Source organism: Dermochelys coriacea, chromosome 21, assembly GCF_009764565.3.
Source record: "Dermochelys coriacea isolate rDerCor1 chromosome 21, rDerCor1.pri.v4, whole genome shotgun sequence".
In the NCBI taxonomy this organism is placed as follows: Eukaryota; Metazoa; Chordata; order Testudines; family Dermochelyidae; genus Dermochelys; species Dermochelys coriacea.
Genome location: NC_050088.1, coordinates 2,302,891 through 2,326,732, shown reverse-complemented (window position 1 = coordinate 2,326,732; position 23,842 = coordinate 2,302,891). Strand labels below are relative to the sequence as shown.

Here is a 23,842-nt window from a genome sequence, read left to right as displayed (position 1 = left end):
TTAGAGAAGCAGCTAGAGGCCCCAAGTGAGATCAAGGCCCCATTGTGCTGGGAGATGCATATATCTAGTGTGAGACAATCTCTGCCCCAAAGAATGTATAGTCCTAAATAAACCAGGTAGACAAAGGATGAGAAAAAGGAAGTATTCTCCACACTTCACAGGTGGGGAACTGAGCCATACAGAGACTAAGTGACTTGCCTAGGGGCACACAGGGAAATCTGTCACAGAGTTAGGAACTGAAGCCAGATCTCCTGAGTCCCACTCCAGTGCATCACAAGACCACCCTGCCTTTTGGGTTAGTTCTTTAGGCACACCATCGAAGAGGAAGCAAAAATCACAAAGGTCCAAATAAATGCAAATGAAACAATCCACCACTACCAATGTGTGCTTCTCCTAGGGACATTATTGGGAATAGATGAAGGGGAACGAGCAGCCAGAGGCAAAATAATCCTATTTCTATAGGACATTACAGACAAAAGGCTCCAATAAGCTTACAATGCATGTTAGACATGAGATGCGTGGGGGAGGTGAATTTTTATGCAAAATTAGGGAGTGACTTGGTTGCACAAGGGACAGGTAGGGGATGTGTCACTCCTCTGTCGATGCTTACATCTATTTAAACAGGGCAGAAGTGTGACATCTGAGGGACTGGGAAAATACAATCTGAGCTTTAACACACTCCCCATAAGGTAATAACAAGTTCCAAAGAATTTTGGATGAGCTGTGCCGGATCTGTAGAAAGGCGCTCACCCGGGTAGACAGAAACTGTGCAGGCAGGTGTGTGAACCAATGTTGGAATACGTCTAGCAGATCACTGAGGTTGGGTGCTTGTGACCTGCACACAAGGCAGGAAATGTTAAAGTTATGTTCTCCCCACAAAGGTGGTCCTTAGCATATGATAGACATTCATCAACCTGCACAGCACTGCGCAGGATTATTCCCGTCTTGCAAACAACAAGACAAAAGCAGGCAAGTTAAGGGCCAGATTTTCAAGCACAACTCCGGCTGAAGCCAATGGGAGCTGCAGGTGCTTAGCACCTTTGAAAACTGGGCCTTGCGTGGCTTGCTTAAGGCCTGAGAAGGAATCTAAGCAGAACTGCATGCACATCTCAGACCTAGCAATGTAGAAATGTATTCTTTTTTCCCAGCCATGCATGGGATAAGGCACAGGGCAGGCAGTGATGCCTGACGCTTCCCTGGGTTTGAGTTGGTTGCTTGCATAAACAAAGGAGCTTGTATCAACAATACTGAACCATGTCCAAAGTAGCACAGAAAAGGACAGTGGTCCAGTGGAGTTAGAATCATAGAATATCAGGGTTGGAAGGGACCTCAAGAGGTCATCTACTCCAACCCCCTGCTCAAAGCAGGACCAATCCCCAATTTTTGCCCCAGTTCCCTAAATGGCCCCCTAAAGGATTGAACTTATAACCCTAGGTTTAACAGATCAATGCTCAAACCACTGAGCTATCCCTCCCCCTGGATAGGGGCAGTTAGCAGAGGACTGTCTCCTGGCTCTGCAACCAACTCGCTGTGCAGCCTTGGAGAAGACCCTTTGCCTCACCACCTGTCAGACTACACAGAGGCCATTGTGAGATGGCTAATGTTTGCCCCTTGTTCTATCACCAGACAAGAGATTAGTAATTAAATATCTAGCAATTAGAAATAAGTTGGTTTCCTTCGAACTACCTTCCTCATGCTTAATGTGGAGACTTTCCATTTGCAAGTCTAATGAAATTCAGACCTCCCTTGCGTTCTGCTACAAACGGGACCAACAAACTCCCCCTCCATTCACCACAAGCCTCCTTAGAAAGCAGACGTTTTCTATCTGTAAGAGCTTACTAAGGCTGGAGTCTTGTCAGGGGATACTCAATTCCACTCACTAACCTCTCTTAAGTGATCTGTGCTAAGTGTATGGAAAGCCCTCCATGGAAGATCATGTGCTAATCATCCTGAAATTCACCAAGGCCTGTCTGAACCAAAAGACAAGCAGCAGAATTAATTGCTTGATGGATTTCTGAATGGATGTCTGTGAAGCTGAGATCTTGGACAGGACACATAGTGGAGCTGGGTAAGAGGTAGGATGCAGTGCATAATTTGTGGCAGGGCTTAATTTGTGACAGCACTCTAGGCTTGCTGCATCAGTTATGAATGTAAAACAATTGCTTGAGCCCAGGCACCGGTTTCATTACAAATGAAGCACCGGTTGGATGTATCCTACACTTCTAAATGGACAGAGATTGAGTACAGAATTTTCCTCCTCAGAAGCCGGGCATAGCGAGAGCCAGCACTGCACCCTGACTACACAATGACACGCTCTTCGTGGATAACATGGTGCTAGTTACAAGACATGGTTAAAGTCAGTAACAGGCTCTTAAGGAAAGCCAGGGGGCTGCTCCAATGTGCCCCAGCCCTGAAAGTGCCTCCTTGCTGCCATAGACACATCAACAATTTGTACACTTAGCCAACAGCCCATGCTGTGTGCTTCTCCTGTGTGTGTGTGTGTGTGTGTGGACACAAGGAGCTCTGCCAGCAGACACTAGCTGTCACCTTGGGGGGGGGGTATGCACATGTGCTCGCCAAGCAGTCATGCTCTCCCCCAGCAGGGACCAAGCGCCAAGCCCCAGGATCAGATTTCTTGGGACCTTTGTTGCATAACCTGTCGTGACCCACGTGGGAGGACTTTGTTTGGTTTGGTTACCGCCTCCAAGTCCATTATTACTGAACATGAGACATGGGAGGCTGCCCCAGAGAGCGTTGGAGGAGGGGGAAGGGCTGGATTACGGCCCTGGAATCTCAGCTGATGACTCAGGACAAGAGAACGCACTAGTCACAGAGTCCGCTGAATGACTGATGATAGCCTACAGCGGGATTACAGGGAACATCTAGACAGCAGGGTGTTTCTGAGCCCAAGCTGTGGTTGCATAATTCAGAGACTAACAAGCGCAGAGGAATGCATCACTGGACAATGCTCCAGGGCTAGAGCCAGGAATTCACCAAACAAACAAGGAGCCAAAGACTAAAGAGAAGAGAAACCCTACTCTGAAACCTACAGAGAGAGACATTAGTCCCATGGAAACAGTCTAATACAATGAATTACGGTAGAGACAGTGTGTTACACAGCATCCTCAGTGCACTGGCTCAGACAGGGTTTTGTAGGTTTCCAATCCAGACTGAAGGGGAAGTGGCTCAGAGGAGAGGCAAAGCTCAAAAGAGACAGGCAGCACTAGAGACAGCAACCCGCATCTGCAAAGCCATAGGCAGCAGCGCACGTGATTCCCTGACAAGGAGGGAGGGAGGCTGGTGGCCAGAGGGGTGAAATTGGGACAGGGAAGCAGAGTGAATGGGTGGCAGGAGACCGGACAGAGTGAGACCATAGAGGATTCAAGGTGGGAGTGGGTTTCTGCTGCCATGGTCTATATAACCCCAGAGTGGAGGGCACAGGGGCAATCACCCTACACTGCAACCTGGATGAAGAACAGTGGAAGCCAGCTGCCCAAAGGCAAATGAGATGCCAGTTCGTTCTTTTGAAGTGCAACATACATGGAAAGCGGGTGCTGCCGGGCAGGACTTTATACGGCACCTCTTCCTCACCTCCCGCTCTCTGTGCACCTTCAGCAGCTGCACTGTCCTCTGCCCCCTCGGGAGAGGAACCCCCTGCCTCTGCAGCCATTCCGACCCTGAAATCCTGGGAGTTATTCAACTTGGCTCCCACACCAGATACTAGAAAACTGGGGAGTGCTGGTCCTCTCCCCCAGCCCCGAAATGATAGGTTCAGTTAATTTATGACCATGGGAATCTGATAAGAGCATCCACCTCCTTCTGAGGAACAAGCTCACTTTTTAACCTCTTCAGTCTGCTGGCACTAGAGACTTATGATCCAGCTGAAGAAGAGAGGCAGGCCCCTGTATCGCTCCCCACCCACTGACCCCTCTCCTGTCTGTATTTCTGGAGGTTTTCACCTATTGCTTCCCAAAGAGAAAAAGGATGAGCATGTATTTAATAACTGGAAGACAAATAAGCTCCAGCTACTGCTGCAGAATTACAACACCAGAGAACAATTTGCTGCATTCCTCCAAAGCCCTGTAGGAACCCAATTGCCTGCTCTCAGCCAAAATAGGTACCAGACACCAAGTGCTCCGTAAGCAACCAGACAGAGCCCCCAAAGTGCAAAAATGAAATAAGTAAAAAGCTTCACATTACATATAAACCAGCCGTTTGCACCTTGTTATTAATGGTTTTGCCTGCGACCCCTGAACCCTGCTTTGCTCAGAATCAGGGATCTATGAGCCTTGGCACCTTCACAACAATTCCAAAATGAGGGGCTGGGGAATAAATAAATTGGACGCAGTAAGTGGGAATTAGGCTGCAGCAAAACTGCCCCGGCCAGGACAGTGCTTTCTTCGTGCCAACATTACATTTACACTGCGCTTGGCCCCCCATGTCCTTGGTTAGCAGTGCATTCCCACACCGTGGGTAGCACTGTCACTACACACACGCTGATGGATAACAATGAAGTCAGTGGCACATGCACCTGCACAAAACGTTTGCAGTGTTGTAAATAAATCATCAGGAATCCTAGTTCACCAAGGGCCTTCCCTCTTTAGCTTATAAGCCTGAAGGAAGTGATGTTGTCTCACACAGACCCTGCTACACAGAAACATATTTCAATCCGCAAAATGCCACATCAGTCGCAGCAGGTCAGTGAGTGGAAATCGTTTTAATTACAGGATTTATTTAATAGATGTTGCAGAAACAGGAAATGCTCATACCTGTGCAAAGGGGATTAAATTATAGAGAGAATTTCTAGCAGAAACAGGTTTATTTCTCTGAATCATTCATTTATCCAGACCTCAGTTTAAGAGCATAAAAAAGGGACCACTACAAAGGGATACTATGCTCTCTGGCTGGAATGTGTTAAATGGGCCTAAGAGAATTGGTATCCCAGCCCACTGACTTCCAGTGGAATTTGAGCACTTGCCTCCTATAGGTTGCTTTGAAATCTCAGTCATGACAAAGTTATAGATAAACTTGCAGCCGAAAGTCTATGTTGTGTCTCAGGGGTAATTTGTAAAGTCATGTGTAAAAAGCCCAAAATGGCTGAGAACTTAAGAGCTGGAGGGCAATGGACTGCAAAGCCCAGTGAACAACAAACCTGGCGATATTTGAAACACAGAGCACTCTCAGCATGCTTGCAGCTGTTTCCATCACTTCTCACTGACTCAACAGACTTCTAGGCTTGAATGATGTTTGTGGCTATTGTGTGTGCTGGCTGTATAGTTGTGTGGGTTTGTGCTGGTGGTAAATGATGGGGTGTGCGCTGCCATGAGGAGCTGGGTGTGTTTCAGGTTATTGTGTTGCACTTTGCTTCAAAATTCTTAAATGGAACATATGGTAACAATAGTTGATTTTTCTATCTTCCCTGAGCAGTCATCATTACCCATTTCTATAGATGTACCTGTGCATACCACTGGGGGATAGTTAAATGGCATTGCAATGTATGGTCAGGTGCTGGGACACTGCTCACAAATGGCAAAGTAATGCTATGTAGGGCATGTGTGGTTCCCCTAAGAAATGAAGCAGAGCAGCTCCCTCATTAAGAATCACTGACAGCGGTGGAAAGGCTAGCAAATTTGCATGACAGAGAAAGTTGCTAGCACTACTTTCGGCACAAGCCCATCCCCTTTCTGTTACTGTTATGTCAGGGGAGGACAGTGAGAGAAAGCAGGTCTTGGGATGATACATGGGAGGCAGAGCTTCATTTATAACCCCACACAAATGCTGGAAAATGTTCAACTTTAAAAAGCATTAGGTTGGTTATCTTCTGGGCCCCTGTGGGCCATGAAGTGAAATTACATGAGCACAACATGTCTATTAATTACAGCAATGATTCCACAGTGAGAAATAGCCCCACTGGCTTATATTCAACTGGAAGGAAAAGTTGAGAAAATTACCTACGGGTAGTTGGAGAACTCCAAAACTTTGTCAGTATCTTTCTGTAGATCTCCCCTCTTGACTCCTCCTAAATGAAATCAAGTATTTAACCTACTGCCTACAGCAAAGGCCCCATTAACGCAACTGTACAGTAGGAGATGATAATGCTGGGCCCTGGTGCCTACTGAAGGGGGGGGTCTTTCTCTCAGACACAATCGTGGCATAAGAGATACTCAAGGATGGATGTGCTAATGACCGGCTGCTTCACAGTCCTTCAATGACAAATTGAGCATGGATTAGCCGACTCCTGCATCAAGAGGGAATTACGGGGCAAATCTGAACGGTAGGGGAAACATCCCTTATGTAGCCTATTGAGACTGCATTGCCACTGTGGTGGAATCAGATTTCAGACCCTGACCTTGCCCACCTGTTCCTTGGCTAGGACCTGAGACTGGACTGAAGTGGCTGGTGGGAGGGGATGCTTCCACAGGATCAAAGGTTTGGCTAAATACGGACTTTATCTGCATCCATTAGAATACCCTTATCTCCTCAGGAGCCCTGACTCCATTAAGCACCATGAACACAGAAGCGCTTAAAGAAATGGTTGAAAGAACCTTGAGTGTCAAACCCCTCCTTACTGATCTTGAGTTAGGTTGCCAAACAATAATATGAGAATATGCAGCAGCTTCTTCCATTAAGGGCATAGAAGTTAGTCATTCTGCATTTCGCTGGCAGTAACAAGAAGCAGGGTGTGAGAGGACTCTATCGGCCCCCACAATCTGAGTTACGTGCCCAGAGTGCAGTGAAAAGCGTCACGAGTTGCTGCACTCCTGAAACCTCTGTGAAATGGTTGAAATGTGAGGATAGCAGCCTTGTACAGCCTTCCTGGGACTCCAGAAGTGAATGCAGATAAACACTGATATTTATTAATAGACACCTCCCTCACCCAAAAGCAGATACCTTTACATTTATGTCTGTTACATTTTTACGACCTCCATAGTTCAAGGGGTCAAGGTTAGTGTGGTTTTGTTTCCTCAATAAGGAGGAACAGAGACCCAAGCCCTGTAAGCAAAGAACAGGCAATTTTCCCCCGGATGTCTCATTTCAATAGTCCCAAGTCATGGTGCTGCCAGCTATCTCCTTTGGAAGATTCTTTTCATTTCTGACCAGTAGAAATCTACATAAGTGTGCTATCCCTCTCAGGAGTGCTCAAAGTTTACATTGTTTTCACACTTCAGAATCAGTGGATGCTAGTATGTATCTTGGACCTACCTTTAGTAGACCCTGCCTCACAAAATGACTCATATATAGGTATCTAAAGCATTTTGGGAGCATTTTAAAAGCCAATTCTTAAATCCTTTCACTTTGAAAACAAAAACAAAGGCAGAAAGTTCAGCATTTAACCTAGAACAATCTGAATACTGAATCCAGAAGCTTTTTCTAAGTTTAAGCTTTCGTGAGCTATATCCGATGAAGTGAGCTGTAGCTCATGAAAGCTTATGCTCAAATAAATTTGTTAGTCTCTAAGGTGCCACAAGTACTCCTTTTCTTTTTGTGAATACAGACTAACACGGCTGCTACTATGAAACCTTTTTCCAAGTTTGCACCTTAGTTTCCTCGTGCAATGTAACCCTATGGGATATGACATAAGCAGACTGCTCATGCTGCTTACTGTCTAGTGTAACCTGTCTTAAACGGCCACTTTAAGGATCAACAAATTCAGCTACTTACAAAAGTCGCCTTCTAATAAAGAGAGTGCAGAACTATACTCAGTCCTTTAGGAATACTTAAACCAGGGAGGTTGGCTAGTGAAGGTATCACTATTTGCAGTTCAGAAGGAAATGCCAACACTGAAAACATCTACCTGATTTATTGTGTTCTGAAGTTTAGTACAGAGCAAGTAGTAGCCTCCACTTGTACATCTGGTTCAGGGAGCAAACAAGCTATTGTTCAACAAAAATGTTTTCTTAAATGATTATAGATCCTAAGGCTAAACAAGGGATTTGGTTACTTTAAGCACCATTAACAAGATGGAAGACAACAGTTTAAGTAATGCAGCTTATCTTCCTTTCACTCCTCTAGCTGCCAGGTAAGTGCTCCATTGCCCAACGGGAGCTGGTGGTAAGGTTCCTGAGAACATCAGGACTCATTACTGTGCAAAACGCATTCCTGTCAAATTTGGGTCAGCTGATGCTAGAGACTGGATGGCAGGAAGCACTTAATCTTTTCCATAATGAACCTGAAGGGTGAAAGAAGCATCCCAAAGAACTAGAAGAAACAAAACAGGAAAAGTTTGTGCTTGAGTTAAAAAAGCAGTGAGATCTCTCATATCACTGGAGTACGAATGGAGAAATCCCACATCTTTCTTCAGCTCAAACCCAGGCTACATTATCCTGCTGCTGTACTGCCACCATGAAGTAGAAATCTAATACTAATACTGGGTTACACTTACACTTATCTTAGAACCTCAGTGCATGTCACGATACATTAAACACTCAACACTTCTGTGACACAGGAAGTCTTATTCCCATTTTAGAGATGGGCAAAATGAGGCAGAGGGTAAGTGACTTGTCTGAAGTTGATGGGACAATGACAGAGCTGGGGATAAAACCCAGCAGATCCCAGCCTCCAGTCCTTTGCTCTAATCGCACCTTAATGTTTCCTTGTATGATACTCATGGTCACAGTATAGTCCCAACAAGGAATGTGATAACACTGTACAGCACGTGTGTATATAAACTCATCCAAGAGTAACTTTTTAAAAAAATTTTATCCTATATTGGAGGGGCTGACAAATCTACAAAAAAAAAATCAAGAGAAGTCAGAGGAGGAGCTGAAACTAAATTTAATCCACCCCACTGTGATTAGATGGTGCAGTCTGCTATCAGCCAGAACACGGGGGGAACTTGCGCACCAAAAGAGCCACAACACCAAGGTACTATAGGATGAGTTAGGATGGAGTTTCTCTTTGCTCTGAATTTTCCTGCTGCTTCGTTAAGTTCTACCCCCTTGATATTGATCAGGGAGGCTGGGGAAGGAATGCGGCACATTTCCTTAGTTTTCCAGGAAAGAAGTGCTTAGACCATTGATTGAATAGTATAAATACAATCTAACAAATAGACAGTGCTCACAGATATAGTTCATATTCTATAAACCAGCAGAACTTTTTCCCCCCTTTAATGTGGCACCTTCACATTAAATCCATGAATTAAGATGTAGATTAGCAAGTTAAGAAACCTTTGCCCTTAGCATCGACACACAGCTTGTTACAGGAAACATTAGGATTTTTTTATATGAAGTGTAGAACTATAATCATTACATATTGGCAGGGAAATGCACATCTCCAAACTATGCACATTTTCTCTTAGATAAGCAAAAGCTTCAAGTGTTTATAAATATGAAAAGTTCAGCAGCTGGGTAAAAAGTTAATTCTCCAATTTCACTTAATGAGCCTTCAGAAAATGATAGGGGATTTGTTCATAGAGTAAAGCAGATTGTCACAAAAACATAGGACATGCCACACTAGATCAGAGCAATGGTCCAGTGTCCTGTTTCCAACAGCAGAAGTACCAGCTGCCTTGGAGACAGCAGCAACTAACCCTCCAGTAGGCAGCTCTGGAATAACCTGTCCACAGAGAAAGTTTCTTCCTAATGCCATCAAAGATTGGCTAGGTGATATATATAAAACAAATCCCCAAAAACCCTTCCTTTGTTTTGGGGAAGTCTTTTTCTTCTTACATTACTGAGCAATTATTTTATTACATGCTCTGCAAGACAAGGGCTGCCTTACAATGGGTTTGTGCCATACTCAGCATAGCGGGGCCGTTCTGTCTGGAGACTGGACGTTACTATATTGCTAAACATGTATAAGAAACTAATAGGGGAAATTCCAGCCGGATATCCTGGAATACAGTTAATATGATTTATAAAGTAGAATTAATTAAAATGACAGACATCCAGGTAAAATGCTTTACCTTGAAAACAAAATAATTTACCTTGAATAAAATCATTATCTGATACAGATTGCTGGCGGCTATTGTAGAACTCTGAAGTATGTGTCGGCTTGGCAGAATTCAATTTTTTATCATTTCAATGGAGAATATTGATGTTTATTTTAAAACACTTTTATTGATTTACATTTTCACAGTTGCAGGAAATTATGGGAGGTCAGACAATTATTTAGTGACTGCAGACACTGAGATTCAAAAAGTTAAAGGTTTATAACCATTAAAACAAATCATCAACATCACGTCAAAATATACCGAGTAAATACCCTTAAATCAAACTAAGACATTTTCAAGCAGTATTTTCTTACATTCCCCATCTTAAATTTTGATCATCAATACAATTTTTTTTCTGTCGGTTTGTGTGTATATGGTGAAATTGATGTGTACTGATATTTACTGATAAAAATCTAATCCCATTCCAAACCTAAGTATATATAAGACTGCACACATTGGAGAGTTGGGAAACTTTGCTTCTACAAGTGCATTCATACTTTTGAAGGCCCAATGATCAGAGACAGACTTTAAAGCCAGAAGGAATCAAGATAATATCTAGTCTGAGCTCCTGCACACTGCAAGCCATAGAACCTCACCCGCCCACTTCTGAAATAGGCCCATAACCTCCGGCTGACTTACTGAAGCCTTCGATTGCGATGTAAAGGCTTCGAGTTACAGAGACTCCACCATTTTACTTTCGTTCATACCAGCATGTGACCCATGCCTCACGCTGCAGAGAAAGGTGAAAGCCCTCCAGAATCTCTGCCAATCTGACCTTGGGGAAAATTCCTTCCCAGCCGCAAATATGGCGATCAGTTGGATCCTGAGCATGTCGGCAAGACACTAAATTCAAGCACTAAACTGTGAAAATATGTAAACCAGGACTACTCAACTCAATACAAAAAAGTATTAACATTTGAGCTTTTATGAAGCATATCATTAACAATACAGAGTCAAACAGCTGAAAACTATGGTTTGATTAAAATAATCTACTCAATGAATTACATACAAGAAACAAGATTAGGGTTTACATTCACCTAGAGCTTAACAGTGAAAAATCCAGGTATTACATATACCATTCTACCCCACCCACCAAGCCCACACTTGTGTGTCTTGGATTTTCTATAAACCCATCCTTGGCATCATACTTCACTATGATCAAATCATTCAAAATTTCCATTACAGAAAAAATCCTGATCTATGTAATAAAAACAAATGCACAAGAGTATTATGATTTACCTGGAATTAGGATTTTTCCATTTCAAAGGGATAAATTTAAGGCAATTAGATCTTTATGAAGGTATAAAAATAAGACTTATGTAATAGTCACAGTATAGTGACACATTTATGTTTAGGAATAAAGAAATTTTAACAACTTGAGTATTAATCAAGTTTATAGTGATAATCCTGTATTTTTAAATACCAGAAAACCAGTAGTTATATGCTTTGTATCCTTGATATTAACTTCAGTAGATTGTTGTAGAGCTGACAAGTTTTATGTTGCTCACTACACAAGATAAAACAAAAACACATTTCTACCTTGCTGCTATTAAAACAAAAATACAACTATGTGGCAAGACAAAGCTTTTTCAGGATTCGAGGACAAGTTTTCAGACGCCCAGTTTATGTGCTAACCACTAGGCATTCTTCACAAAAGGGAGCTTTGATACATACTGGATTAGTTGGATTAATTTCTTTTAAAAAAGAGTCGATATGAAGCACCTGTTCTGAATGGCACTTTAAGAACTATTATTGCACCCAGCCAGGGAAAAGAACACATCCAGGGGTACTGCAAGTCAGTACAACCATTTCTGTACTTTCTGTGGAGGTTATCCATTGGGATCCTGCTGGGAGAGGCACAGAGGCATGCTCGCTTCTCATCCATCTTTTCAGCTGAACAGGAACTAGAAAACCATGCCTTCCCAGGGATAATAAGTGCAATTTATAGCACTGCCCAATGAACAAACCAGGCTAGTGCTTTTGCCCATATTCACCAACGTTCCACTTGACATGCAAATTCCCTGTTATGCAAAGCGAATGTAACACACACAAATTATATTTTTTTGGTTGAAGAAAGTCAGCAGAGAGAACTTCCCCAAGCAATTTTTTGTTAGTATAACATCTGACCTTGTATCTCTTTGGAAATCATACAACTCTGCTAATGCAGTCCTTAAAGAATTAATCAAGCAAATAGTTAGACCCTGGTTGCCATGAAGCCAGCCAATTACAAGCAGCACAGAAATTTGTCACTGGCACGTCTAACTACATTTTCCCACATAAAGATTAACAGAACAGTGTGGAAATGGGGCCCCGCTCTCAGACCTGCGTGGCTTGATCATCACTGAGCAGAAATGTCAGCAAAACAAGGATTTCATGAGAACTTTGCACTTTTAAAATAAGTTAACATTTTTGTTCCATCTGTCTCATTACCTGACCTGCTCAACAGCAGGAAGTTGGACGCACTCTCATTCTCAAGTTATTCAAGGTTTTTTAGTTCCAGAATAATGACTGAATGTGTGTTCAGTGGCTCTGTGGTTAGTGCTCAGGCTACCACATGAAAGACATGAGGGCAAGCACATTGTAACGTGGTTTTGGTTTTTTGATGATTTTTATTTGAGGGATAAGAAGGGTGGCAAGCAGCTTGTAGAACTCTGTAGTTTTCGCTCTTTTCTAGAGCAGCATAACCTATTTTTGAGAGCGAGAAGGAAGGTTACCACTATGTGCCAAGTTTATATGGGGCTGGCAAGGGAGAGAAACCATGAAGAGAAACAAAAGGTGTGGGTGGGAAGAATCAGTTCTCTGTGAGACATATAAGATACTCTATGTAGCACATTTCTAAATGCCTCACAGCACTTTATGGAAGATAGGCAGAAATTCCCATTTCACGAGTAAGGGGATTGAGTACAGTAAATCAGGATCAGAGCCTACATCCAACTTCCATCCTGAAGCTCATACTAGCAGAACATGGTGCTTCCTTAAAACAGAACAAGTTAACTGTGTTGTAAGATTCATTCAACTTCCCACCTAGGAACTGGAACCAGAATGTTTTATATCCAATTGCTTTAGTTTCTAAAATGCAAATAGCAGTTAATTAACAGCTGGCTTGGAATCAAACAAGTAATCCTCCTCTCTGTCCTGGTCAGTCCCATTCTGAGACTCTCTTGCTCTTAGCAACTGAAACATTTTCTCTGGCTTCCAATCTGCCTTTTCACTCTCACTTTTCAGAGTTTCCAGTTTATTTTTTGCAGCTCACACACACTGTAAAATTTTATGAAAATAAAATCTGTCTTCAATGCAGTGTTTGGTGGGGAAGTTTCCCTGGGGCTGGAATGCTCCACTGCCCCTATAAGAGTACAAGTGAAAACTACAGGATGTTTTAATCACTCCACTTTTGTCCAAGTTGACTATTGGTTTTACCCCAACTTCAAAAAGCATTTTTCACAAATTAGTTCCTTACAAAGCAAGACAAGGTGACTCATGACCAGTGCCTCTTCCTGAGAAAAGGTTTAGAACTTCATTTTCACCAAGACAAGCCAAAAGTTTTGCACTATACTGCAATATGAACACCATGTTAGAAGACAGCAACTGTGTAAGTGCCAAGTTTACATAGCTTTGATTAACATCTATCCACGTATCACCACAGTATCTTAGCACTCAGGCCATGTAGTAACAAAGTTCACAGAAAAAGTGTTAATATAATTTTTAAAATCAACAGAAAGATAACTACATAGAAACCTATTTTTAGGCTCGCTCTCATTTATTTCTATTATATAACACATAGGAAACCCACTCAATCAATGGTTAAGGGCCCCACAGCAGTACATATATTGCAATCAAGAAGAAAAGACAACAGTCCCTGTTGCAAAGAGCTTACAATTTAAGTATCAGATGAGATGCAACAAGTGGATGCGACAAACAGGGTAAGGAAAGGAAATGAGGTAACAAAACAAATAGAGCTTAGCATGAAAAAAAGTAAATTTATTGTAGTAGCTGACTTACTAATGGTAACTTACTAATACAATTTATTGTAGTAGTTGACTTACTAATGGTGCAAAGTCCTGATTGTTTCTGCTTAACAAAATTTGAAGAAATCAATTTGGGTGTTTTTAAGTCACAAGAATTTAACAAAAGGAGGTCTGAATGTATAAGGTGCCTTTTGCACTCCAACATCTTAGAAAACATTGTATGCCATTACCACTATGGAAATGAAACTGCTGCATTTAGACTCATTGCTGTACATGTCCAAGAAGCTTTTCCATCAGTCTCAAAGGACTCTGATAACATTGGTTTTGTTCTTTAGCCCCCACCCCAGTCTACCATATATACCTTACAGGCTCTTTTCAAACTATCCCAGTGGTTGCTGCGGGCACCATACAAATGCACAAATCCCAGTTCCTGGCTAATTTCTCCATGGGGGGGCTACTAGAAGCACGTATGGAAGTTATCTATGTAGGGTACTCCCATTTCACTCCACCCTGTCACTGGACTCTTTTGTGCAGCTCCCCATGGAGCCTAGCAGTGACCTTTCCACATTAGCCAAGGGGTGCACAGTGCTATGGGATGTTTCCCAGTCCTCCCACTAGGGACTGGTTCCATGGCCATCATGAAAGTCATAGCACAGTGCACTACTCCATTCGGTATTTTTGTAAAATCCCTTGTATTATCTGTTGCGTGCTTAGAAAGAACTCTCTCTGAGCAGGAGAACAGCGCTGCTCTGGCTGGATGTAGACACTGCCTCCCAGGCTCACGGTAGCAGCGGCTTAACACAATGCAATTGGTGAAGAGGTGCTCCAGGGAGACCGAGCGACTGTAATACTGCCTGCGTGTTCATAAAATAGTAGCGCCTACAGGTCCCAGCTGAAACAGGGGCGCCTCCGCACTTAGCACGGTACAAACACATAGTAAGACACTGCCTCACCCTGAAGACCTTATAGTCTAAACTGACAAAAACAGCAGCAGGGAAAACAGAGGCACAGTGAGATAAAGGGAATTGCCCACAATCACCCAGATGATCAGCAGAAGAGCTGGTCTCCTGAGTTCCAGGTCACTGTCCTGTCCACAAGGCCACTCTCCGTCTATTCTACATAGGGTTTATACCGTGCTCATCACCACAGTATCTGAGCACTTTCCAGAAGCACACTAAGTAAATTAACACCTTTCATGTGCAGTTTGGCCTTCCAGATCTTTAAAGGCAAAGAAGAGGGAAGAGGCGCAAGAGAGAAGCGAGATGCAAGTGAAAAAAGTGCTATTTTATTAGCAGGCTTTCTGGGGAGTCACTGATTTGCTTTCCAACTTTATCTGATGCAATGGAAGTGTTTTGCAGACTTTTTCAGCCCTTAATGTCACTATCCAGCATTTTGCAGAATGAAAAGCAACAGCATCAAGCAGCAATAGGGTAGGAGGAGGAAGTTAAACAGCTTGAGAGCGTGTGTGCAAAATGTTATTTGTTAAGCACAGACAATGCCCTTGGCATGGTACAAGATGCAGCTATAAACAGAGTCCTTGCCTCAGAGAGCTTACAATCTAAATGTTCCCATGGCTTTGTTTTAACCCATTAGTTACTGAAGAGCCCTTAACTCAAAATTCAGAAGCTTTTGCTTTCAATAATTCAATTTAAACTAAAAATCAGAAGCTGTGTCTCTAACACGTAGATCTAATTTGCAAACCAAATTCTTCTCCACAGCCCTTCCAGCCAAGGGAGAAAGAGAGGGCTGGATTGTTCCTAAGTTGGTAATCGAGACTGATTATCTACTAAGATTGATATGCAGAAACCAGCTTTATAATATAAAAATAATAGTCTTTACAAAATGAGGAATTCTGAGTCCAAGTGAAGAATCAAGTTTAATAGTTGCATGACAAGTAATTTCAGAAGCACGACAATGTATATTTACTGCATCACAAAACATCTGCGCAGACAGGGCCCTCAGCTTCTGAATATCTCACAAATACTCTAAGCAAGTCCTGGACTGGAGACAATACTTACAGCTTTAGCAAAAATGACCATGAGTTCAGGGAACTGGTGTGTGAGAACGGCAAGCATTGCCGAAAAAGAACACAACCCTGCTGTGAAGTGGATGAAAAAAGGAAGCTCCTTCTGTGGGTAAACGGAGACATCATGAAACGCTGAAAGGGAAATATTGAAAAGTTATTTGACATTTTAATATCCATTGACTGTTTTACAAAAGGTCATAATTACACACCAGTTTACATTATATAAAGATGTCAAAGAGAACTATTATTGCAGAGCAGCCAGTGTTCCACATTCAGATTTATAGTTCCAAAGGACATATACGTGGACCCAAAGCTTAAGTGCAACACAAGACTAAACCCGTGACATCTGCTCAAAGCATATTTAAGTGGTTTAGTCCTGATACGTTTTCTCATATACTACATGTTTTTGCTCTTCAGTTATTTATTGATGTCACTAAAGCTATCCTTCCCCCACCACTTTTTCCCCCTCCTTTATTTTGAAGAACATTGCAGGGTTAATTTTTGGAATCAACTATTGCGACAGAAGAGAAGAAAGTAACATAAAACTCACAAGATGTCATCAAGACAAAGGTTCCAATGAAAACACTTGGTCCGATTTAAATAATCAAGGAATTTTTAACAGTTACAAATGCTAAATTCTGTTATTTTAGTGAACGCCAATGTTTTAAAAAGCAAGCACCCTATTTTTTCCTACTTTTTATGTCATGTTTTTCTAGCTTAAGAATTCCCATGTCGAAAAGGTAAAATAATTCTGAAAGCAATCAGATAATATACATGGTCAGATTCTGTTAAAACTTCCCAAAGACTGCAAGCTGGCAAGCTACAGTAAATTTCAGAGCAATTGACAAGCAGATCTCAAAGAAAACAGCATCAAGACTGGGGTACAAATTTTGTACACAACCATTAGTTACACTTTAGGGCAAAGAAATCAAAATTTCACTAGACAGCTCTTGGGAGTGGAATATGGAGCTTTCACAGCTCAAGACATTGAAAGTAGTCACCATCTAGGGACTGTGACAATTCTAGATTTTTTATCCAAGAATTTTGCAATGTTTTAAAATAAAAGGAACAGGCAGGGTCTGTACATGCAATTAAGTATGGAAAGTCCTGTGTATTCTTCAGTAAGCCAGACTTAATTCTGGAGCAGACCCAGCAAAAAGAAACTTTTGATTTCATTAAATATGGAAAATAGATATAGTCAGTGCAATAGCCAGTGTTATTTATTTTTTTATTATTCACTGTAGGGCTGTGCACGTTTTCAGCTTTCAGTAGGCTGCAGAAGGAAATTTGAAGATGACAGAGTTAAATCAAGATGTCACCAGGTTTCAGGTTGCCTGCAAATTCAGGAAGTGATAACTCCAAATGTGACCCAAGCTGCAATGCAACCTTTCCTTTGTAACCCATAAGGCTAGAAAAAAAGGTTGAATGAAAGCTGAGATTCTGAAGCACAACGGCATGGAATGCATAAGGCTTTCTGTGAGGCCATACGCCAAAGAGAAAGAAAATAAGTCCTAATCAAAAATGCTTAAGGGTTCCCCCCTCAAGATTCTCTCTCATTTCACCTCCTTGACATCTAGTCATCCGTTACTCAGCAGACTAGTAGGATACCCATACTGTTCTTCTACTGGACAAACAAAGCAGTGGCCTGCCCATGATGAAACATGACATGCAATACACCCCATCTACCATCAGCCACCCTCATAAAAACCTAACTGGGACATGGTCAGCTCATAGAATGGTGTGTAACCATATATTAAGGACATATATGGGTTGTGGGGGGGTGCTTTTTAAACAGGAACTAGAGAGAGGAACAAATAGTAGAAGACTAGCAACCTGAACACAAGAGTGAGAAAGGCAGGAAAAATTGGGGAGCACAACAAACAAAAATATACAAGAATTCCTTATGCTCCCAGAACTGCCACTACACAAGGAATGCAGGATCAGGCCCAAAGAGAGCTAACTAGATTTCTGCATGGCCAGAGCTCTCTCTTTGTGCATCATTATCTATTAGAACAATTAGCCTTCTATTTGAAGTTTATCAATTTAAGCCTCAATTTGGTTTACTTTCTATTTTAAATATATTAAAATAATTGATTTTTTTAAAATTCCAAGACTTCTTGAGAAAGCTGCATAATAAAAATGTTAAGATGAATAAGATGAATATTTATGAATAGCCTTGTATTTAAAATGTAGCAGGAATGCGTGAATGATTGTGTTGAAATACATGCATGTGCTGGTGTTTAATTATGCTGGAAAGCCTACAGCTTAGTGTTAGTCACTAACCAAGGAATTCCTTGTGCAATATCCTGCATAAGTGAGAAATGAATAATTTAAAGGAGTCCGGGGGCAGACTTCAGTTACACATTTTAAATTTTACTTTTCACTTTTTGTAATAGAAACACTCGTGTACGTTTGCTCTTCTGCAGCTGTATCCCTCTGACACTTTAGCAGTAGCCCCTGTAATTCCATGAAGAAGCTGAGATTTCCAGAGATGTAGAAGCCCATATTTAGAATCCCACCAGTAGGTAAGATGAAACAAGAGCCCCATTATCATCTAAGTGAATAAGCAACAGAGTGAGTGAAGGTTCTAGTAGTTTATTTTCAGGTTGCTTTACACAGAATACATGTGGAATAATACCTGGATAACGAAGTAGGGCAGAAGACTCATTCTTCAGCGTCAAATCTTAGGTCTCATTGCTGATGTATAGCAATGTATGACAAATATTCCATGGAATGTACAATTAATCAAATCAAATTTTGGAACAATAAAGTTTTCCCTCAAACTACAAGTTAACCAAAGATGATAAATATAAAGGTTCTGCTGGGTACTCCAATGCAAGAGTCTGAAATGATTATCAATCTACCTGCTACTTGCAGATAATGATGAAGGAAGCAGCTCCACTACAACAGCCAGGGAACCATTACTTGAAAAAAGGAAAAGGAAAAGGAAAGAAGTGATCACAGAGGACTAGCCTAGTTTTCTTGCCCTCCAAGTTGGGAAATAGAATTTGGAAGCACCAGGTATGGAAGCCTCTTTCCGCCAGACATGATGTTATTACAAAATCCTCATGACATAGGGCAACACTCACTGGCAACTCAGTACCTCTTGGTGGCACCCTCCGCTAGGATTTGGTTCAGATCTAAGGAGACAGCAGAGAGATGTGCTTTGCCATTGGTGGGGACCCCATCCAAGTGAGATTGAAAACTTAATTTCTGATAGCCATTGGTCATTAAAGATCCTATGGCACTCAGTTTAGGTGTACACACTAAACTGGAATTTGGTAAGGATGTCAAGAGTTACTATAGGTTTCAGAGTAGCAGCCGTGTTAGTCTGTATCCACAAAAAGAACAGGAGTACTTGTGGCACCTTAGAGACTAACAAATCTGCTTAAATTCCCCTTGCTTTGCACTTGGTATGGTGCTTCTAACTCTCCCACTAAACTGTTGGGCAGTGCTGCTATTCAGTTACACAGTTTATTTCATCCAAAAGGTGGCTGCCTTTCAGTAGAAAAGTATGTAATATTATATATTTATATAACCTCCCCCCCCCCACGTTTGTGAAGTGCCTTGGGATCCTTTGGGATGCAAGGTTACAATGTATACTGCTGTTGCATTTGCACAGTGCATTCCATCTGGCCAAGTACACCAGACAAACCGCAGAATCCATGTCACAAGCAGTTCATGAACTAAGGACACAAGAGAGTAAATACACAGCAATACAGTACAGTACATACTGGAATTTTATTACATATATTTTATTCTAGTTATTACTTAGAAACAAAATAACCACTTACTTGGCAATAGTTCTCTGTCTGCTGTCTCTGTGCAACTGGGATAGGGATAGAAAAGATGGCCCTTCTCTAACGGGTATGGGATCATTCTAAATGCTGAGGACAAGACAGTCAGTCAGACTTATGCTAGACCTATGTACAAATCAAACCCCCAAAATTACACCAGCAAGAACATCTCAGTCACCAAGAAAGAAAATTGAGAAATAGACTGGAAATAGCTGCATCTTGTGTTTTATATTTTCTTTTAGAAGTGAATTTAGTGAAAGGTGTCGTCTCTCCAATAAGAATTCATACCATTCATACCAGTCTGGGTTGGTTCCTGCCACAATATAAATTCTTCCTATTAGGATTGGGGCCCCATTATGCTGGGTGCTGTACAAATACAGATGAGGGAGAAGACTGACAGCAACATCAGAGATGGAAGAGCCCTATTATTCTACAGTTCCATTCCCGTATAAGCAATAGCACATGCTCCTTGAATCCCCCACCCCACGTGTTTCCATCATGGAGGAAGCCCCGCCGGGAATAAGACAGAATCTCAGTCTCCAAGGAACATTACATTTCTCCCGGCTGACAATGCCAATGAGGTGACCAACTGCATGTGAAGGCATGACGACGGAGGGGTGGGGGTGCCAAGCTGCACTGCGGCTGCTTGTGCTGTCCCCGGTTCTGGGGTGAATGAAAAGGATACTTCAGTCTCCGGTACTGTCTAGCTCCGAACAGAGACTTAACAAATATTAAGATAAACATATTTTAATCCAAACAGTGAAAGAAAAATGAACAATTAACAAATCCAACTGGGTCTTGATCTGAGGTGGATTGGTCTCTTCTGCTCTGGTCTTGTGGGGGCTGCTGCTGCTCCTCATCCTGACCTGCCAGCAGAAGCACAGGAGCTGTTGCTGGCTAGCTGCTAAGCAAACACAGACCCTCTTCCTAGGTGACCATTCAGGACCTACTCCCCATCTTGCTCCATCCCAGGTCGGTGGCTGGCTGTTCTCAGCCCTAGGTCCCTCTCTAGGTAAGTGTGTCTGCAGCCTAAATTCTGCTTTTTATACCCTGGCTGCTTGGTGGCACTGGCTCTAATTGCCCAGTGACACAGACACCCTGGGGAGCTTTTGGGGGGAGGAAACAAGTTGGTGGAGGCCACAAAAAGTGTTAGTTCCGTATATGGCTGTGAACAGCTATCATTGGAGATCTGCTGATGAATACAAATAGTTGTATCGCTTGATTGTAGTTGTCTGCATCCCCCTGGGTAAATCCTTTTGCCTTCCTGTAATATGGCATCAATTAAGCATCTCCAGCAAAAAGCCAAACAAGAACGCTGAGTTCCCTTTGAAACTGAACTGAACAAGGATGCCTTAAGGAAGCTCAGACATTGGTTAAAGTATGCCAGTTATGAATTATTTGAATAAAAGGTAGAGGGATTAGCTAGCTGCACTAGAAAAAAAAAAAAAAAAAAGATACTTACTTCCCTCCCATGTACAGTGCAGCAGGTTAAGGGCCCCTTCTATCCGCTTCCAGTGCTGAAGATGGAAGAAAGCATATGCTACTGCCTCACTGTCCCCTCGTTTCAGAATATGCTCTGGAGGTAGAATTAAGCTTTTCATTTCTAGTAAGTACTAGAAGTAGAAAATGGAAAGAGAAAGCATGCTTAGTTACGGGGCCATGCCCAAATCCTTGTTACTACCAAAGGATTTCCCCAAATTTTTCAAAATGATCAGAGCATAGCATATGGAGGTCTTTCATGCATTAGGGAGGCATTGCAATTTAGGGTCCAGTCCTGATAAATTCTTGCCAGATCTTATTTACACAGAAAAGTTGGGAGGTTGGGCTGCTAAACTCAGCAGAATGTTAAAAAGTATACATGCTATCAAAAAGGATTTGCATTTTACTTCAGTGAGGAGATATAAAACACTTCTATGGCTGGAGTGTAGTTTCTGGATCATAACACAAGGTAATTTATCTGGGAAAACGTACACACATAGACACGCATTTTATGCTGCATCAGGTCGTGCTCCATGAATGCCAAAGGAAAGTGGACTGATTTAGCACAAGTGTTCATGCACAGGTATCCCAGAAGTCAGCCGTTAAATCTGTTAAGAGCTCCATGTAAAGCAATGCTAATGATACGACACTGAAGTGCTTGCTGCAAGTCTAGGTTGATTTGCACCTTGATACCTTTGCCTCTGAAAACTTTCAATCTAAAGGTTTTAATATCTATTAGTTCCAAGTGTCAGGTGCAAATTAAAAACTGATGCTAAGTGCCAGGCTACCAGGTATATCCTTGATTATAAAGTTTAGAACAGTATTTTCGGAAGCACCAAGCATGAATCTAACTCTGATTCCACTGACTTCAATGGGAGCTGAGTTAAACCAATGTTGAGCACTTTTTTGAAAATCCCATCCTTAATTCACAGCTGTGTGGTGCTGGCACAACTATAACTGCTGTTACAAGCTAATGGGAGAAGGCAGAAATGCGTCGATACACAGGGAGAACATGCTGACTTGTTTCCAGGCAGAGAACTCCCAATTTTAGGTGCTCAGAATGGGAGGCGGCAAGCATAAAACTGAGCATATGCACTATGAAAATTGCAGAATTACTAAACAAACATTTTACATTTTTCTAAAACCTTACAGGAAGTTCATTTTATTTTTATTTTTTTAAAATGCAGCAGAGGAGGATAAGCCAATTTGTTTTAATCCTCAACTTTGTTTTTAAGAAATGTTAAATAATTTTACAAGTTTAAAATGAATGTTCCAATTTTCTAGTATACGCTTATGAGTTGTCCTTTCATAGTATATAGTGTCCCACTCAATAATGGCCAAAGTTAATCCTCATCTTTGATCAGTGTAGCTGGCAATTCCTTTAACTCCCTCCCAAAGTATAAGAATGCAGTAAACTCACCAATTTATTTCAGCAGATGCCACAAACTATGAGATTATTTACTAATCCAGTTTGGGGACTTAACTTTTCCCATTCAGATTCTTGAAGGAATGTAGCAGAGGTTGTGCTCTGGCCAAATAAAGCACATTTACTGCCTGGCTAGGTTCTTCTCTTAGTGCCTTGGGCCTGCACTCTGGAGGGTAATATTCTTGCTAATCCTTTTTAATCCCTTCTATTTTTTATTTTTTTTTTAACACGGTAAAGGATCACTCGCACAGGGCTGCTGTGGGAAAATGGTCTCAAATATCTGACCTTTGACATGACTCCTCATGCTCTCTGCAGTGACTAGTTGGCAGTTGAATTAAGTACTTAAACAGTAAGGGAAGGAAAATGTAGCAGCAATGGTGAAGCCTCAATGTAATTATTAGTGCCTCAACAACATGTTTGTCAGTTCTAGAGGGCAGGGATCATGTATTCTGCCTTGTGTGTGTTATGCCATGCACACTTACCGGGCTGTTCAAATAAAAAGATGCAGTTGCGAATTTTTGAACTTAAACTTCTTATAGTCCCTGTTTAACCATTTAGTTCTGGGTAATAAAAAACAAACCAGGTACTAATGCTGAAAATGTCTATTTTCAAAAGCTACTCAAAGATACTAGCTTACCCAATTAAAAGCAAACTTATATTTGCAATATTGAGACACCCTTTCCTAATCATCTCCTGGTTACATCTCAGTGCCTGTATTGCCTTCCTATTACAATATACTACAGGGGGTCTGGATTGATAGCTCTGACTCAGTGCCTCACCTCTAAAAGGGGAAACAAAAGAATATGCTAAGATGACCCCCACCCTTTCAAAATAAGATCCATTTCAAAGAAGCGTCACTGCAATGGAAGGAAAAGGAAATACCTGTTGTTCACTTCCCTTCTCCTTTCTCAGAGTTAAACTTGAACGCTGTGTAATACAGCATAATGTTATTCCCCCAAACCAACCACTTTCATTAAATGCAAAGAAAGATGGATTTCTCTCTTATGTATGTACATTTTTGGTCGGGGGATAGGACAATGGACTGAGACTCAGAAGAGCTGGGTTCTATTCCCAGCTTTGGCACTGACCTTCTGTGTGACCTTGGGCAAGTCACTTCACTCCCTGTGCCCATTTCCCCTCCCACCTTTTGTCTGCTTTGTCTGTTTGCACCCTGAAGAGTTTACAGTCTAAACAATGGGCTCCCAATCTCAACTGGGG

At 41.9% G+C, this 23,842-nt stretch overlaps 1 protein-coding gene across 1 annotated transcript in view; it reads right to left on the bottom strand.

Annotated features, from left to right (window-relative positions):
- Positions 1-15,753: 15,753 nt before the first annotated feature.
- ST7L (suppression of tumorigenicity 7 like) overlaps positions 15,754-23,842 on the bottom strand; it is a 32,192-nt gene continuing 24,103 nt past the window's right edge. Inside the window, 4 exon segments of the mRNA XM_038379477.2 lie at positions 15,754-15,900; positions 15,903-16,054; positions 19,717-19,809; positions 21,182-21,332. Coding sequence (XP_038235405.1) covers positions 15,871-15,900; positions 15,903-16,054; positions 19,717-19,809; positions 21,182-21,332 — 426 coding nt within the window. The 3' untranslated portion in view covers positions 15,754-15,870.